At 41.8% G+C, this 19111-nt stretch overlaps 1 protein-coding gene and 1 long non-coding RNA gene across 4 annotated transcripts in view; one reads left to right on the plus strand and one right to left on the minus strand.

Moving 5' to 3' along the window:
- The first annotated feature begins 1197 nt into the window (after positions 1 to 1197).
- Positions 1198 to 18761, plus strand: LOC113963381. Of its 2 annotated transcripts, XR_003532777.1 has the most exons (3): positions 1198 to 1379; positions 3109 to 3184; positions 18655 to 18761. It is a non-coding gene; the product is annotated as an uncharacterized LOC113963381 (long non-coding RNA). The 2 variants fall into 2 exon arrangements; XR_003532776.1 differs by lacking the exon at positions 3109 to 3184.
- LCP1 (lymphocyte cytosolic protein 1) overlaps positions 8322 to 19111 on the minus strand; it is a 49432-nt gene continuing 38642 nt past the window's right edge. For both annotated transcript variants that reach the window (XM_027674350.1, XM_027674349.1), the window contains exons 8-16: positions 18604 to 18746; positions 17297 to 17392; positions 16576 to 16771; positions 15801 to 15879; positions 15499 to 15613; positions 14526 to 14659; positions 13415 to 13538; positions 11210 to 11334; positions 8322 to 9800 (exon numbers count right to left, since the gene is read on the minus strand). In XM_027674350.1, the coding sequence (XP_027530151.1) occupies positions 9668 to 9800; positions 11210 to 11334; positions 13415 to 13538; positions 14526 to 14659; positions 15499 to 15613; positions 15801 to 15879; positions 16576 to 16771; positions 17297 to 17392; positions 18604 to 18746 (1145 nt within the window). In that variant the 3' untranslated portion in view covers positions 8322 to 9667. The remainder of the gene's footprint in view (positions 9801 to 11209; positions 11335 to 13414; positions 13539 to 14525; positions 14660 to 15498; positions 15614 to 15800; positions 15880 to 16575; positions 16772 to 17296; positions 17393 to 18603; positions 18747 to 19111) is intronic.

Here is a 19111-nt window from a genome sequence, read left to right on the forward strand (position 1 = left end):
AAATGCCCAAACTAGAGCTGTGCAAAAACCAGATACCAAAGGGAAAGGGAAAAAAAGGCTCACGGGAAGCTATACCACTGACACCTTACCTAGATTTTGTAGTTCCTATTTGATCTTTTCTAGACGTTGTTCAAACAAACAGAAAGTTCTGGTAGGGTACAGAGGCCATTCCCAGAAAGGGCAGTGGGCAGTGCTCTGCCTTGAAGGTTGATATTTAAACCAAAGGTTCAGATGCTCTTTCCTCACAGAGGCAAAAGGAATCTGCCAACATAGGATAAAAGACAGGAAACTTGGTCATCCAGACCCTGTTTTTTCTGGAAATGTCTGATGCACAGATATGAAGAAAAATTTGATCTACTGAGATAGGTTTAACAGAAGAGATTGAAAAGCTGATGGAGCTGGACTGCTGGTATTGAAGGAAATAAAAGGATCATATCTCTACATGTCTTAAAGTGATAATTAAGTGGGAGAAGGGAACACTTTCTGCTATCTATCTGAGAAGAAAGTTTTGGACAAATGGTAGGTGTAAGGTATTTTTGGATGTTGGTTGCTTTTCCAGTGGGTTCTCCAGCTTTTTGTAAAGCGACAGTTCACATGGGGTTTGAAAGCTGCTGATTTCCCACTTGCTTTTGGTTTCTGGAATACACTGGAAATATTTAATATAAAAAAACCAGAAAAATTAGTCTTTAAGGAAACTGATGGCAATAGAGGAAATTCTGAGGGAAGGACAAATCAGAGCCTTGTGGTAGCTAAGGCGCTGCAGAGGTTAAAACACAATGAACAGTAAATGTAGAATGAAAGATCTAAAAATAAACAAAAAATAAAATGGAAGATGTGACTGGGCAGGAGGAAGAAATGTATATCCCCAGGCCTCTTGCTTGTCTGAAAGCCTCAGAGTTCTCATAACTCAAAGTAGGACACAAACCCACTTTCTCTCAAGTATGTGCTGGACATAGCTTATTTAGATCTGTCATCTTCCTCCTTTTTTACCTTTCCATTAGTATTTAAACAATGCAGTCAACATCCTCCTCACCATCTCTGGTCATTGTCCTTGGGCGACTAAATGGCAGCTTCACACTTACTAGAGCCCCTAGCTCCGTCCCAGCACCAGAAGCCAAAATGTTTGAATCTGATTGCGTAAAATGAAGTTCCTGGTCAGCATTCTCTTGTCTCATGCTTTAGGAAGAGAGAATCATCTCCTCTATCATTAGCCCTTCCCACTGCAGATTGCTATACATGAGCAAGCCATTTCATGCTGCTTATATAGACACTGCAGAGAAGTGGGCATTTTTTGGCAGCAATTTATCTGTGGCCTCTTGTAGACATCTCAGCATCTGGTCTTATTCATGGCCACTGGAACTGGGGTGACTCACTCAGAGGTAGGAGGCTGTATTTGTTCCAGTGTATCCCATGGATTCTGTCTATCTCCATCCCCTAACTTGAACACTTCAGGTCCTTATTATGTTCATAAGCAATATGCAATGTTCCAGGCTAGCAAAGTAATAAATTAAGATTTACTTGCTCTACCTGCAGCAGTAGGTAACAATAGCCTTCAAGATTTTCTGAGAACCTGGGAAGTATTTCTGGCAAGAAAAATGCAGTCTTAAAAAAAGACTGTGAAGGACAACTATAACAACAATTGAGTTAAAAAACCATTTCATTTTGATAATTTCAACTGTTGTTTGATTTTTTCCAAGGCTTTAAAAATAATTTTATTGTAAACTAACTTGCATTTCAATGCTCTATTTTTTAAGACCTGGAGGCAATAAGATTGAATTTAGAAACTGTTGCAAGGGGAGATTTTAGTTGAATTTGAGAAGATTTAAAATCTTCCTTTCTTGAACAAATTTATTTTTCTCTAATTGGAAAATTCATCAAAACTGATCCTTACCAGGAACCCTTTTTGCTTCTGCTGAGTCAGCATTCCCTGGTGAAGAGCTGCTTGATCAAAAATTCTGTCTGAGTTCAAAGGTTTTCCTGCACAGGGATTAATTATTCCTTCTCCACTGGGTAGACCATGGGCTATGCTGGCCTGGTGCTTGCAAGTGTTACCACAGCAGATGTGACCAGAAGCCTTGCAGTAATGGGAAACAGTTCCATTTTTGTTCGTTTCTGTTAACTTTTAGTGTAGCTTTGGGAAATGCACAGGCTTTTATTTAAAAAGGATGAGCAGGTCTTAGCTTTCAGAGCAGATAATAAACAAAGTATTCTCTTGATTTCTTGGTTGAAATTATGCATCTGGGAATAAGGACTGGCAGTATATGTAGCCTTCTGATGCCATTATTATATTGTTTTTTAAAATATAATCACTCTTGAAAAGCAATTCTAAAAGAGATTTTTTCACTCTTTTGGCTGAATGCTGTCTCTCCTCTCCCTCTGCACATTCACATGTAACACCAGTGTCCTCTGGACACAGCATACTAGACTAGGCTCTGGCACATCTTTCTGTGGTGGCTTAAGATGTCAGTGCTCAAAAAGGTGGCAGCAGAAGGCCAGGCACCTGTGTCCCTGCTAAGCCAGGATGTCTATCATTGCTCAAGCACCCTCTGCATCAGCATATGCTGAGATGCTGGGCTGTGCCTGGCTGTTATTCTGGGCTCCTGCAGCTGCTCTTTCTGGCGAAAGAGCACCAGACCCCAGAAAGCTGTCATGTGAAACATATAAAGCAGAAACTTCTTGAACTGCTGCAGCCAGGTGGTCTCGAGCAGTTGCAGCACTGCCACTGAGTAATCTCAGTGACTCCCATTAGCGGCACCTTTGGTTTTCAGCAAGTGTCACGGGATTTCCTTTAAACTCAACCAGGACCTAAATGTGGCTATCTTCTTTGATCCTGGGGCTTGCACAGTTTCCAGCAGCAAGATTTTAAATAACAAGTCTCATCTTGCATCAAGATTCTCAGATCTGAGTCTGTATTTCAGCATGTGCTAAAGCACACGCTAGGTTGCTGCTGTCTCTTTGTAATAGTAAACCTGTTAACAAGCACACTGAAAGGGCAGAAGAAGGGGAGGTCAGCTGTTATCAGCAGCCACATCCCTCAGATCCTTTCCCTTGTTTGGGATTAGAATGATCTGTTATTGTTTTGATCCTCCAGAATCCTCTCGTTTCCAGCTGATCAGGGAGTCCTTTCAGGGATGGGTAATCATGCTGATGCATCCATGGGACTGAAGCAGAACACAGAAGCCAAGTGAGTCTGTGCTGTCCTTCTTGTTTCTTTAAATTCAGATTCAAAAGCAAAATAATCTGAAAACCATTTATAGGCCCTTGCCTTTTTTTTGTGCGTTATCATTACTGATGAGGCCAAAGGTAACCAGTTAGCATCCCTCCTACATAAAGCAAAAGATGACTAAAATCTAACTAAACTCTGATCTCTGTTGCTTACTGTGTGATGCAGCTGAGTGCCATGTCTCATGAACCACACAAAGATGCAATTAGTATAACAGCTCTTTATTATGAATGCAGCAGAACAGAATTAGAACTCAATTTACAAGTCCCCCTTTCAAACCCATTCAGCCATTAAGGCTGCAACATCTTTCAGTCTTCCAAGGCATATAATTGATAAATGATTTGTCCCTGCACACCTCGGCTCCTCATCTTTATTCATGAACCAATTAATCTCTGTAGGACACTGTGATCATTTACATATATGGCCAATGTCACCAACCTCTGTCATTTCATTCAGGAAACAATTTTGCAGCCTATGAAACCACCAGGAGGGGAAAATGTGGACTATGTCTAAATTTCTGTGGTTCTGGCATTTCTCCCTCACGTTATTCTCAAATATAAAACTCACATGCTATGTGTGCTAGAAAATTATGGGTTAACCTGGGAGGAAACAGACATCTTGTCCCTGGGTGAGTGCTGGCAGGCAGTGGCTGAACCTGTATTAGTACGTTGTTTCCACATGTTCTAAAGTTTGACAAGCCAAGGAGGCATTTTGACAGTCCAGGTCCCATTAATACAGTTCACAACCTCTAAAATTAGCAGAACCTATATTTCTAGAATCTGGCTCCAACAGCAAAGTTGGGAAGTTTCTAGAGATATTCTGCAAGGTCTGATCACCACATGGGCAGCATTACTCCATGTGGGTTTGAGAAGCATTATGGGACACTGAGGCCACATTTCCCTTATGTCAAATGTGATTTGACAACACAGCAAGCAGTGGAGGTAGGGCACGACCTGCATCCCTCCTCAGAGATCTCTGTTACTTTTCACTGCTGTGGCTGATTGAGCCTTTCACTGTCTCATAACTTAACCACAGGACAGTTTCACTAGCATGCAAGCAAACGCAGGTCTTGAGGAGAAGGCATGTAGAGGTTGATGCTCCTAAAGTTTATCCACTGCCTCTCAGACATGCAGGGTGTTCTGCTCCAGGGCTGCAAAATCAAGGGAGGGCACATTGCTGAGGGGCTGGCCAGAAGATACGTCCCCACCTTAGTGACAAACCAACACATGCTCTGAGGTGTTCGGTTTGCTTAACTGCAGTGAAGAACCAGGACAACTTCATAGGCTGCCAAAGGAGCCCGGCAACAGGACATTGCTTTTCTGCCTACAGGAATCAAAGCAGCACCATGCTTGTCACTCACCTGCTAGGAGATTTCCCAAGTGGATGTGTGGGGTTTCTCTCCATGCTTTGTGCATTTACAGATTTTCATTGCTGTATTTCTTTAGATCCTTAACAAATGCACTGAGTGCCTCTCCTGAGGGAGTTGAGTGTACCTATGCATGATTGGTTATGTAGATTTCTGCTCTTTTCACAAATTTAAGACATAGCATTACCTGTGAACACATGGCCTGTGTCAATTCTGACCTTTCTCAGCTTTGGACAATTTTTCATGAATCAGTAATAGTAGTTTGCATCCTCGGAACAAATTGGGTTTCCTGTGAAGCACTGTTGCCTTTAAAATGTTATAAGGGCACAAAAAGTAAATAAGGTTCAATGAAAAACAGTGCTTAAAAAAATATAGTCATTTTACTCAGTGAAAACTAAGCTGTGTGTTACTTTCAGAGCAGCAAATGAATTGTCAGGAGAATGACACAGTTTTCCTGATGGCAGAAGAGAACTGACACTGAGTGCTGACTAACATAAAAATTATAAACAAAATGAGAACATTTTTAAGTGATGTTGGTCCTAATTCAGAGTTTTCTCACACTAAGCTGTACAAAGTCCACAGATGTCACCTTACACAGAGCTCCTCTGTTTCATATCCTACTTAAGGAACAGCTCCTTAGGTTTGTGGGTAAATTTTAGCTCCAATGTTGCTCACCACACAGCATGCAACAAGAGCCGGGCATTCAGTGGTGGTGCTAATCTCTGCTGCTTGCCCTATTCGCTTGCCTGAAAAGCACTGGACTTATGTGGCTGAGCAGCCTGAAGAAAAATGCTCCCAAATTCTTGTCAAGACTGTTCTTCAGATAGTGGAGGAGGATGCTAGAAGTAGCAGAAGATAGAGAGCTGGAGAGTCACATTAGCAACTCAGCACATGGGTTTTCAAGATCAGAGGCACAAGTATCCATTTCTCCATCCAGCTGAAAGCACCAGTAGCTGAATAGTTGCTGTAGGACCAGTGCTGCTCATGTGCTTTTTGCAGCCATCTGCCAGAGACTGGATCCTATTTTCCAAGCAGAAGCCAGATCAAAGCTGCTGGTTGGTTAAGCAGCAATGGACACCAGGACCTGAAGTTTGTGATTAGGCTCACAACAGAATTAAGCTGCACTTAGAAGGATGAGTGATGTCAGGTTGGGCTTTTAGTTCAGTTCCAACTCTGGAGGAAGTAGAAACGTATCTTTACCTGTACAAGACCACACAGCAGCCAGCCATACTGCTTGCTGACCCCTTCCTAAGGCCAGAACAGATGATTTCTAGCTAGGATAAATGATTTACAAGAAGGTGTAAAATCCTCATCATGCACCTAATTATACTTTACTACACTATGGGGGGATATTTCCTTCTGAGTCCATCTGGTGATCAGACTGTACCCTGAAGCATGTGGATTGATTGCCCTCATGTTTTTTTCTCCTAGTTAGTCTAACTGCTGATGCTTTATTTTTATTTGTATGAATGTCTAAGCCTTTTTGAAGCATTGAAAATTATGATTAATTGTGCAATGAAAATCAATAATGGAAGTGCTTACAAAGCCAGCTTGATTTGGGAATGAATCCCAAAGACAGCTGCTTTCTCTAAGAGTGATGGAGAAAGTTGGAGAAAAGCAACAGCAAAAAAGTCCAGACCCTGGTGGGGTTTTTTGGTGATGCTTGTCATAGGCTTAAACCCCTTCAGCATCTGCTGAGAGGTTTGTTACCGGCTGATGTTACCGCTTCACGAAAGCAAAACCTCAAATCCATCAAATAAACAAGAATACCCAATTAAATAGAGATGCACTGAAAAGTGAAAATGTTTATACTCCTGTACCCATACCCTTGGGGTCATGACAGATCCATTTTTCAAGAGAGATTCCAGGGATAGGGATGAAGAAATGGCAAGGCATTTACTATAGTATCCCTGCCAACAGCACTTACTCTCTTTTGCACACTGACAGGTGCTGGCGTTTTGCCTAGGTTAAGTATCCAATTTTCTCTCTATTCTCAGAGGATCCCATTGTTAGAGCTCATGCATGCCAGTTTCTAGAACTCCATATAGAGTGAGTGCCATCTCGTGGTTAGCTCTCCCTGCTGCACTGGGCCAGGGCTTGTGCCGGGGCTCTCAGCGCTGCTGCAGAGCTGCACGTTGGAGCTCAAAGGTAGTGCTCCCAAAAGCAGCCTGGAGGCAGGGGACTAGATAAGGCTCCAGTGCTAGGATACTAAGGAGGAGGAAAAACAGCCTCTTTCACAAAACATTCTTCAAATAAGAGTGTACATCACCTGGCCTCTCTCCAGAGCCTGAGCTAGAGTCAGCTTTCAATCTCCAGTGCCCCTGAAGTCCTACAGGGTCTGAGGTCTTAAGCTCTGCTAGGAGAGGTTTAGGTTGGATATTAGGAAGAAATTCTTTACAGAGAGGGTAATCAGGCATTGGAATGGGCTGCCCAGGGAAGTGGTGGATTCTCTGTCCTGGAGGCTTTTAAGATGAGACTGGATGTGGCACTTAGTGCCATGGTCTAGTAACCATGGCGGTAGTGGATCAAGGGTTGGACTTGATGATCTCAGAGGTCCTTTCCAACCCAGCTGATTCTATGATTCTGTGATTCTATGATCTTGCCTAGTGGAAATGCGTGATGTGTGAAAGCCTCCTTTCCCTGCCTCTCTCAGCAGGCTCCTCTAAAAATCCTACCCCTATGCAAAACCTGAGTTGCTAAGGGCTGGTGTGGAAAATGCCTAAAAATCCCTTCTAGTCTCTGGGTATAGCAAGTGACTCCATTCATTTGGGATCAACAGAAAAGTCACCCCTCTCACCCTGGCACTGCTGCTGTTTCCCATCTGTCATCTACTTCATCTTTCATGACTGCCCCTGAGTCTGGGGTGAGACCATCTCCCTGACCAGGGAACGCAGAGCAGGGCTGCCTTCAGGCACGATTACCTGGTCATTTCAGATCTATACCATCTATCCAGCTAAAACGGCCTCTTCAGTTTGCAAACATACACACATGTATGCAACATACATGAAACACATGGTCATCCCACCCAAGAGAATTACTGCAGTCACAGGTTCTGCTTACACTTTCCTTTCTCTGGTGTTCCTCTGCAGGGCTCCCAAGTCAATCATAAGAGGAGAACAGCTGCTTTTTCAGTGCCACCCCTCTTCTTTGGCAACAGCAGGTCCTATCTCTGAAAACAGGAGGAGTGGCGTAGGGGCCCCTCCCTGGGCAATAAGCTGGGGTGATATCTCCATCGTATAATACTTAAGATGTTCTCCTCCTTTATATTGTGACTGGATAGGATGGTCTTAGGATGCTGTACCTTTCCTACCCTGTATTAAATACATGGGCTTATAAGAGGAACAGGGCAGTCAGACCTTATCAGGAACAGGATCTGGCCATTACTGCAGAAACAAAGCACATATTTGCATTGCAGAATGCTTAAAGAAGTTTATCGGTACATGAGCAAAGGAAGAGGATGATGGGGATGGTGCCAAATGGGGAAAATCATACTGCAGGTCCAGCCAGCACAGTGTCCCGCCTTTGGCAGTGTCTCAGAGTGGCATGTTCAGAAATAGCCTAGGAAATAATTCTTCCCACTCTCTGCAATCTGTGGTTTCGACAACAATACAGAAGACATATCCTTAGCGAGCCCACAGATTATTTTTAAATCTCTCCTGTTTCAGCTATATGATACGCACTTCCCAATTAGCACATGCACTGCTTAAAGCAAAGACTACACATTTGGCTTTATAGAACATTTTATTTGGAGAGACTTCTCACATCACTGAATATCGTTTTTTTATTAAGGCAATTCTGAAGGGCTGGAGGAGAGGGAGGGGGATAGGGAGAGAGCTGAGACTGTGTCAACGGGATTGCATTAAGGCAAAGTTCCCTCCTTCTGCATTTCACCACAGTAAAATCCACATAGAGGCCAGAACAGTAAATGTCTCATGCCAAGGAAGATATTCAGTGCAAATATCCCACTGACTATCTATAGACACGGCTAGGTCCTCATCTGAGACAAGTTGACAGTGCTTTGTTAGCCACAAAGCTAAACTGATTTAGCCCCATTGATGATCCCAGCCTGGGTTCAGGGAAGCATTTTAGTATGTGTTTCATATGCAAGCACAGATTTAAATGCTCTCCTGAATCAGAGCTGCAGCCCTTTGAGTGCAAGTCTGTGAAGTTAACAGAGTTTAATTTTTATTGGCTACATAAATATGTCATTCTGCATCCCTTTGGTTCACTTCTTACAGTATTGCTACTAACTGAGTACATTCCCTTCGTTTCTTTATCATGAGTTTCATTTCTACCATACTTTGCAATCTGTTTCTGTTTTAAGTATATTATGACATAAAAATGAATTATCCTTTGGAGAATGTTTCTTGCAAAGGTTCCAGAGTTTGGAGGTCCAGGCTGCAGTATGTTTTTTTCCATAAGCAGTAATGTAATCTGTGAGTAATGCCACTGACAGCAGAGGCATAACTTGCAGGGAAAAGTACTGCTCAGTTCACGTACCAGCAACACATCACAGACACTAAATACTTCTCTCTTTACAAAAGAATTTCCTAAGAGGATCCAACTATTCAAAAATATAGCCACTAATATTTGAATTGGCTTGGGGAAACCCCTTGAGTTATCCCAGGTGCAAACTGAAGGTAAGTATGGCAGAAATGCTATGAAAAGCATGACGATATTTTCAGGCAGAAGCAGCATATAACATTTCATAGTCCTAAAAGCTGTCTGTACATCCCAAGACAAAGATGTCCAGGTGACCTCTGACAGAAAACTCTGGTATCCATTAATAAAAGGATGTGTTTATACCTCAGTATTGAAAGCTTATTCAGGAATATGAAATGGTTATATCTAGCAAAGTAGAAAATAAGGCAAAGAAATCAAGCACATATTACTGTTCAAATCAAAATATTTCCTGGATACACGTGAATACACAACTTCTGTATGATCTGGAACGATGTGTAACATTCATGCCTTTAAAAGCATGAGCACCCTGCATGTTTCTTTGATACAGAGAAGAGCATCCAGTTTGAGGGAATCTAAAGGGTGAATAACAGGCACCAGTAAAAGTCTTTTGTGCTTTAAACTTTCTTCATGCCTTTTCCCATAAGGCAAGCAAAGACTGTCATGACCATTTTGGGTTTTACTTCAACCAAGTCTTCTGGAAGGGCGTAGACTCTTGCTCCAATTTTTCTTGCCATAGAGATGGCATATCTGCATTTCAGGGGTAAAAAAAAATGAGGAAAAAACAAAGACATAAATTAGTGCAGTAGCATTAATTTTCCCTCTGTTAAGTGTTTTACATGATCAATACCAGAGTGGGTTTTACTAATTCACCAAAGTTAAACTTTTCTACAGGAACGTATGAGACAGGCTTGTAAAGAACTACATTTCTAGTAGAGTGTATTTCCTGATGGTAAGAGCACTGATTACCCACAGGATGGGACACTGCAGGTCAAACTCTGGTATGAAACATTTAGTCTCCCTTCCCCTGAAAGATTATCCTCATAACCAGCCATTCTGGTCTTGCTTCTCCTCAATCCCTGAGACTCAGTCTTTGTGCATAAACAAGCTTGTAAGGATGGAAGCAGAACGCTGATGTCAGTGGAGATCAGTTTTTTTGGAAATCAACATTCAGGGACTTCTATTTCAGTCATACCCAGAATGTGCAAGTTGACATTTCCATCTCCCTGTTCAGAGTGCACTGATGCACAGGTACTGTCTGTTCTCCAGTGGGTTTGTCTCTTCTATTTCTCATTTAAAAAGCTAGAAAATCCCAGGTTCTTCCTACTTCAAAGCACATACATTTGTGAAATTCTCCCCATAATGCAGATAAACATTTGGAGGGTGAGGGGGATGGGAGTGAGAAATAAGGAAAAGAACAGCAAAGGAATGAATAAGAACAGATAAAAGCACACATAGTATTACAAGGAAAGAAAGAGAACAGATGGTAGGAAATGGAAGGGAAAAACAAGAGTGGGAAAAGTCTTCCAAAAAGTGATGGCAGCTCTGATTGCCTTACAGTCATCTTTTTCTCTTTTGTAGTTACCGCATAGAAAAAGAGAAGTTAAACTGATGATCAGACCAGGAGGTGATCTGTGTAACTCTAAAAGGAAAGGGAGATGTCCCCAGAATTGACTCTCTGCTAGGAAATCGTTTGCATTCAGGGGAAAAAAAATCAATATCTGCATCCACAGAATCGGTTTTTCAGGCATGAATCCTGTCCTCCCCCTTCTTTCTTAAATATGCCTTCATTCCACCTGTATGTGCCTAAAGAGCTATCATGACCTCTAATCACTGTTTTCCATGGCTCACTATTGTTGGCATTGTTCCCTGATCTCTGAAAGAATTTTAAATTTAATATGAGAAAATAGAAGCCTGTGAAGCCAAGTGATTTTAATCCCTTCAAGGGATTTATAAAGCAGGAACTACAACATTACACATTTCATTTCCATTGATAGTCTTTTTACTACCTAAAATTCCTAGCCTTCGTGCTTCTAACTCTGGTGGTATTTCTCAATTGAGGTTGTGCCAGATGGGAATGACAGAAGAGCAGTTTTCAAAGACAGTTAGGCAAGCCTGGGCAGGTAACTCATGTTAAGTGTCACTTGGCACAAACATACTTAGCATTATTTAGTTTCTCCTCATCATTCAGGTCCTCTGTTTTCAAGAGGTCATACTTGATCGATCCTGGTTGAATGGCATCAATGAGATCCAGGACTGGCATGCTGGTGCTGATTTTGCTATCCTGCATACATGAAAAATAAAATCAGATGCAAGAAGTGGATGACAGATCTTCCACAAAGTCAGAGTCTAGACTCAAGAACAATGGACAGTTCAGTGAAATACCATTTAGATCTTCACAAAGGGCTGCTTAGAATAATTTTTTATCTAAGGCAGACTAGGAACTCTTTCAAGGATCATTTTTTACCCAATGGATGAGACATCATAGAATCGTTTAGGTTGGAAAAGACTTTTAAGATCAAGTCCACTCTTAACCTAGCACTTCCAAATCCACCACTAAATCATGTCCCTAAGCATCACATCTACATGTCTTTTAAATCCTCTAAGGATGGTGACTCAACCACTTCCCTGGGCAGCGTGTTCCAAGTCTGGACAACCCTTTCAGGGAAGAAATTTCCCCTGACATCCAATCTAAACCTCCCCTGGCCATTTCCAAACTTGAGACCATTTCTTCTCATCCTGTCACTCATTACCTGAAAGAAGAGACCCCCACCTGACTACAACCTCCTTTCAGGTAGTTGTAGAGATTGATAATGTCTCCCCTCAGCCTCCTTTTCCCCAGGCTAGACACCCCCCAGCTCCTCCAGCCCCTCCTCGTAAACCTCTCTTGTGGTCCACACCCATCCCCAGCTTTGTTGCCCTTCTCTGGACACACTACAGCACCTCAATGTCTTTTTTGTAGTGAGGGGCCCAAAACTGAACACAGGATTCGAAGTGTGGCCGAGTACAGAGGGACAATCACTTCCCTGATCCTGATGGCCACGTTTTTCCTGATACAGGCCAGTGTGCCACTGGCCTTCTTGGCAACCTGGGCACACTGCTGGCTTATGGCTGTTGACCAGCACTCCCAGGTCCTTTTCCACTGAGCGGCTTTCCAGCCACTCTTCCCCCAGCCTGTAGCCCTTTATGGGGTTGTTGTGGCCAAACTTCAGGACTCAGCACTTGGTCTTCTTAAACCTCATACAATTGGCCTTGGTCCATCAATTCAGTCTGTCCAGGTCCCTCTGCAGAGCCTTCCTCCCCTTCAGCAGATGCTCACTCCCACCCAACTTGGTGTCCTCTGCAAACTGACTGAGGATGCACTTGATCTCCCTGCCCAGACCTTCAATAAATATGTTAAACAGGATCGGCCCCAATAGTGAGCCTTGGGGAACCCCTCTAGTGAGCAGCCACCAACTGGATGTAATTCCATTCACCACCACTCTCTGGGCCTGGCCATTCAGACAGGTTTTTACCCAGGGAACATCCATGCCATGAGCAGCCAGTTTCTCCAGGAGAATGCTGTGGAAAACTGTGTCAAAGGCTTTACCAAAGTCCATGTAGACAACATCCACAGCCCTCCCCTCATCCATTAAGCAGGTCACCTTGTCACAGTATACAGTGCCATTAAATCAAAAGATGAGGTGCGAGGCTAGTGAATTTGCTTCCTACGGGGAGAGGATATTGATACGCATCTACTGATGGGAGGTGCAAGGGGGACCAGCTGGGTAATTTCTGAACTCTTTACATGAAGTTTGATGGATCTGTTCTCGCATAGTACAAACTGCTGATTTATATCCACCGAGTGTCCCCTAGCTTGGGAAGGATCATAGATTCGTTAGCAGAATTGGGAGCTCTCTAGAATTGGTCCATCTCTGTGTTTGTAAAGTACCTTGCAAAATAGGGTAAGGTACCCCTGAATAGTAGTACCAGATTATAAATGTATTGCTATTGTTCATTTTAATACTGTTATTTGTAATTGCTGTTGACTTCTAATCAACAGCACAGCAGTTCTTGCTTAATTCCAGTCATCATTCCTGGCTTCATACTTTGATTTCCCGTATCAAACTGGAATTCAAGGTGTTTTCTGTTATGTTCATATCATATTTTTATTACCTTTTCACATTAAAGCCCCTTGGATAAAATCTGTATATTTGAACATGCTTTTAAAAGGGAATACTCAAACTATGTAGTTAGTTATATCATAAAGTAGAGTGTGCATGTATATGTACACATACGTGTATATACAGGCAACGTATATAACATACACACAAACACACTGAATAAGAGATTCCTAAACAGAGGCTTCTAACAAAAAACTATACCTTGAAACTGGAGATGGTTGAATCCTTCCCGGCTGCGGTCAGTGTTTCATTGACCCAGCTGACAATGATTTCATCATTGACCTTTTCTCCGCCACCAATGTCTTCAAGGATATTCAGAGTGTACCTTAAAAGGGAAGCCAGGATCTTTTCTCAAAGTTTGCTGTAACCTCAGAACTGTCCTGTATGTGTGCAGCTTGACTGGGATCACCCCAGAAGTCCTCTTTGACCTGATATTCCTCTGCCTCCAACACACTCGCAGTGCATATGATTTATATTATAACACAATAATTAATCTAATAAGTCTAATTCATCCCCAATTCCTTAATCATTGTTTTGGGAGTGTTAAAAATTTACGGTACTCAAAATTCCTAGAAGGTCCCTCTTAATGGATCTCAGTGTAAATGACTCATTCTCATAGTGCTTAAAAAATAATCACTGACTTCAGGAACAAAAGGGAATCATTCTGCTCACCTTCTGCATAAAAACGAGCCTGGAATATTTTTCTTATATGTGAGCATACACCTTGGAAAGACATCCCAATTTGATGGTAAATAATCACAACATCTCTAGTTTAAGTACCTGCCTGATAAACCTGTACCTTTCTCTATAGTGTGAATTTAGTCTGTATTCAGTTCCTGAGTCTCTTTACAGCAGTTACGGAGCTCTTAAACACACAAACATACACACATAGAGATTTCCATTAAAATGAGGAGAGCTACTGAGTTGTACCCGCTTCAGATAGCAAGTTACACAACTTCTGCATAATTTCCTTGTTTCCAGTACATTCTCCCCATTCCCTGATATTGAGACCTTTCAACTTCTTTTCCTCTCTTCCATGCAATGAACATTTATTCATGTTATACAGGTAGTGACAATAATAATCTTCTGCATGTGCTGACTGTAATGGCCTTGCCCACAAGACCATGCTTTCTGATTGTATGCCTAACTAGGATGCAATCCTAGCTAGGAATTCTGCCTTTGTATTCAAGTGCAAACAGAGGAGTGAGAAAGATGTAGCCTATTGAGCCTTCTCAGTGATAGCATCAGGAAACTATTACAATGCAAACTGAGTATACCAAAATGCTCTGAAGTTTGTGGCTGACTGACATACCTTCTCATCAACTGCCAGATTAAGGCCAGGGTGAGTGTACGGTTTCCTTCATTGAGATCTTGCCCAGCAATGCCAACGAGGGAAAATTTGGCTTGATTCTTTCCCAGTTCCACTGCATAGTTGCAGTTTTCAAGCTGTTGATGGCACAGTCAATTGGTGTGGTTCAAAAACATAGGAAAAAAAAAAGAAGACAAGACATTGTTACTTTAAATTCCTTGGATTGCTCAGCCTAGATCTTCCTGGGCAAACAGAAACTTTGGGGCTCTGTGATAATACAGCTGCTTGACTACTAGCAGGCAGTTCCACCCCAAAAATACCATGGTAAACAGTTAACATTGATGGAAATGTTATTCTTTGTCACCAGGGCCTGAAAAGTAGACTATCTCAGAAAATAAAAATTTTTGGCTCATGGGTACCTCCAGCATCATGGCATTGCACCGAGACAAAGGGTTAGTGTCCCAGTTGATATTTTAGGTCAGTAGATTGCTCTGGTCTAACTGGATGAAATTATTCATCCAGATAGTTGCAAAAAATCTTTGCATTTAGCAGCAACTGTGTGATTGGTTCTTGATGCATTTGGTCAAGAATGCTTATCATCACTGTCTTCATTTGATATGGAGGGCAGTGATCCAGACAGCTGCAATTAAGCTGGTGCTATGTGTCTCTTGGTGCAGATGCATTATAATTGGTGCTTAAAACAGTAGCAAAAGTGGTCTGCAAATACAGATTTTAAAGTATTATGCAGAAGTTGTCAAATCTTTTTACTTTACAAATATTTTTCACCTGTCAACAGAGCGAGTCGAATGTATGTTTATTTTTCAGGATGAAAAATTAATCACTAACTAGACAAAAAAATCATTTAATGTGCTGTAGTTGACGCTGGAGAGCAACATGAATACCCACACTGTTGTTTGAAACTATAGACATTCTCTGAGCACAAGGCATCACTACTGGATCTATTCCTTTTTTTTACCTTCTTCATGTTGCCACCCAATTTAGGATATGGTGGTTTGTTCACTCTGTTCCAGTCTACTGGCACTTTGATCTTTTCATAGAGCTGGAAGATAACCAAGGCATCTGACAGGTCACTGAAAGCAACAACAAAAAAAGAAACATTATTGTCTAAAGAACAGAGAAAGGAAACACAACTAAACTTAGTAGCGGTAAACTTAGTTTCCTAAAAAAACAAAAAGCAGCATATATTCTGTATATATATTTTGTAAGAAATTTCTGGCTGTGTTTATCATCTGAAGAAAGTGTAATACCTTGTCTTACCTATATAAGTGATTTACACGTGGATTAACACCCAGGGAGTTCATCCAGTTTCTGAATGTCCTCTCTTCCCTTGTCTCACCTAAAACAACAGATACATCAATCATCAAGCCTGCAAAACAAAACAGCCCAGTAAAATAAGTGTCTCATGAAGAAACACTAACTCTGAATTTACAGTGTGCTGAAATAACAAAAGGAGACACTGGCTGACATGTGAAATAAGAAAGCATGGTACACCATGCAATATTTCTTCATGGCCTATATATTATAGTATTTTGCCAGATTGGCCTTTAAATGCCTTCAAGAAATCAAGCCTCTGCCTCTGCCTCTGCCCCAGCATGAACAGTTTCACTGTGAGGCTGAGAAAGAAGGACTTGAAGCTCAGCAAATGATCCATACAATGATGCTCCTGACCCCAGTCCAGAGCAAGCAGGCAGCAGGTTTATGCAAGATTTGATTTTTAATTTATATCCTCAAATAAGAGAATGCCAAATCAACTCTAATTTCAGCTAAAAGCATGCTCAATAGTCCGTACTGGTTCAGACATCCCACAAACCTTTTTGTCTTTAAGCACGTGTTATCCACAGAACAGAGCCCCAGATTACGAGAAGCTACAAGCAGGTAAAGGACAGCCTCTGTTTCCAAAGGCTGCCTGTGCTAACAGGGCAGCAAATATATGTCTGAAGGACATAAGATTAGGTTGATGTATCATCAACTCAAAGATGGGGATACTGTGGCACGGGTGGCCAGAAGCATCTTTTATTTGCATTTTCCTGACCTTCAATGGAGCTCCAGTCGATGTCCTGGTTCTCTGGCTTATGCAGGGCAGGGTATTTGTTGAACAAGTTGGCGATGAAGGCTAGATTTAGCTTGGGGTTCCCCCGGACGACATCAGTGGCGGTGACAAACTGCCGGCAGCCCAGGCGCTCCGCCTGCTGCAGCATGCACTCCGCTCGCTGGACATCGTCCTTCTCCTGTGCTGACACAAAACAGGGCATCAGCCTCACCTCACTGCCTGGCACTGCATGCAAGACCCACCTGGGATTTCCATGTGTGGATCTGGGTGTGGAACTGTTAAAGCAGGTCCTTGATGGATTTATAGCTATTCCCTTTCCCACTTCTACTAATGGCAAGTCTGTGTTTTCAAATGGGCTTTGTCTATAATTCAACCATCTCACCATATTGCTTTTAAGTCATATTCCATACAAAATGTGATGGTTTTATGAAATTCTCAAATAAATTTACTTAAATACACTTGTTAAATGCTAGTAGTTTATCAGTGTGGCTAAAGTTTAGATATTATTTAGAGATAATATCTAACAAAAGTCAAACCACATAATTTAATTTTTTGAAAGCTTTGATTTCTGAAATACAAGATCATCTTGCAATGCTAAAAAGGATTTGCTTGTTCCAACATCCTGGTGCAACCCTGTGTTGACCAGCAATGCAAATAACAGACAGAAAATATCGGCATTTACTCTAAACTTATCTCATCTTACCCTTAATCCTGACATGTCAATAGTAATAGCTGGAATGCCTTCTTCATCTCCCTTGGGGGCAACTTGGTTCAGCAAATGGTAATAAGCTCTTGAGTCCTGTGACAGAGAGAGAAATTAAAGGGAAGAAAAATTACATCTAAAGCTCAGCCACTGCATGCCAGTACTTCCCTGAACAATGTGCCTGCATGCTTCATTTTTATTACATCGATCACTGGGCTATATAATTAAATTAATTAAGCTGGAAGCACTTAGCAATTCCTACTTTATGCTGTGTTTGCCAGATCTATTTCTTCCCTAAGCCAATGTGCTGCAGAATGTTCAACACAAGATACAAAATCCTGTGTGCTGCACTTACAAAAAGGACAGCAACAACAAAGAGATATTAGAATTTACTTAATCTGAGCATAAAATTAGAGATAAGAAAATGCATACCTTTATAATGTTGTAGAAGTCAGGCTGCTGAGCATTTAAGAGAAGAAAATGCAGAAGGAGAAAGCAGATGTTTAAAGAGGATTTCTAAGCAATGCTTGAACAGTTATGGAAGAGAAAGCATAGTTTTCAAGGACAAAAGTTAAAACTAACAACAGTATCAGCATGTTTCAGGAAAAAGGGCAGGAACAAGACAAGAATTTAACATGTTGTGTCTTTAATCTTCTGTGAAGTATAACATTGCTTCCATATGTGGAAAATATTAACTCACTTCAAGAATAGCTCAAAGAACTGAAAATAAAGCTACATGTTAATGGCTAGGGACTTGACTAACTAACTCAACTAATGTTCTTCAAAATATAAAGTAGATTACATGCATTCAGGGCTACAGCAAAGGTTGGGGCAGAGGAGCGTGTAACCCAGATGCTGTACTGAAGGAAAGACCAAGTGGGGGAACTGGAAGAGCCCCATCCCCTTCCTCTACATCTAGTTACATGTTTGAGTAAGGTTCAGGCTTTTCCAAACCCAAGTCAGGTCAAGAGTCACTTAAGGAAATTTAGGAAGGAGGAGAGCAATAGAGGCAAGAAACTGAAAATACAGGGGTAGAGTCCATATGCCCTGTCTAGAGCCAGCAGCCATTCCTTTCCCAGGCATTTGATGTGCTGGGGCTGACAGTGATGACTGGGAGGTTGGGACGAGGAGGAATATTACTGAGTGGAAAGGTAAACCCCACTAAAAACATTCTATGCACCCAGCTCCATGTCTTCAATAAAGCAGTCTCAGCTGCTTGGATTGTTTCAGTGTTCAGTCCTTGTGTGGAAGACAGAAATTTGGGTGGGAGCTGCTGTTTTGCTGTTGTTGGTCAGTGTTTCTCATACCTTGATGTCTGAGCTGAAGTTGTTGACTTTGTTGCATCCTGCATTTTCCAGATGATAGTTTGCCCACCTCAGCAGCAGGTCCTCTGGAGACAACTTCATCAGATCCTCCAGGCTCTCTCCTTCTCTCAGAAGAGCAATTAAGGCTAAGCAGGGGTGGGGAAAAAAAAAACAAAACCAAGAAAAAAATAATAATGTGAATACTTTCTGAGGAGAATGTATGGCTGTTTTCTCTCTAAAGGTGAGTGGCCAAAGTGTTGCCAAAATTCAAGGTGGGTTAGCATGAGAGAGGACATAAACAGGAAAAGGGTCTCATCAATAAAATGAGAAAAAGGCTGTTATCTAGTAGTATCTAGTAGTGGGTCATGTAGAAGTGGAAGACAATTTCAGTGTGGTCTAAGAACTACCCATGAGAAGGGAAATCTTCAACTAAATCAGTTTGCTCAAAGCCCTATATGACCTGACCTTGAATGTTTTGAGGGATGGGGCATCTACCACCTCTTTGGGCAAC

Source organism: Neopelma chrysocephalum, unplaced genomic scaffold (genome assembly GCF_003984885.1).
Source record: "Neopelma chrysocephalum unplaced genomic scaffold, ASM398488v2 Primary Assembly neopelma1_25, whole genome shotgun sequence".
Classification (NCBI taxonomy): Eukaryota; Metazoa; Chordata; class Aves; order Passeriformes; family Pipridae; genus Neopelma; species Neopelma chrysocephalum.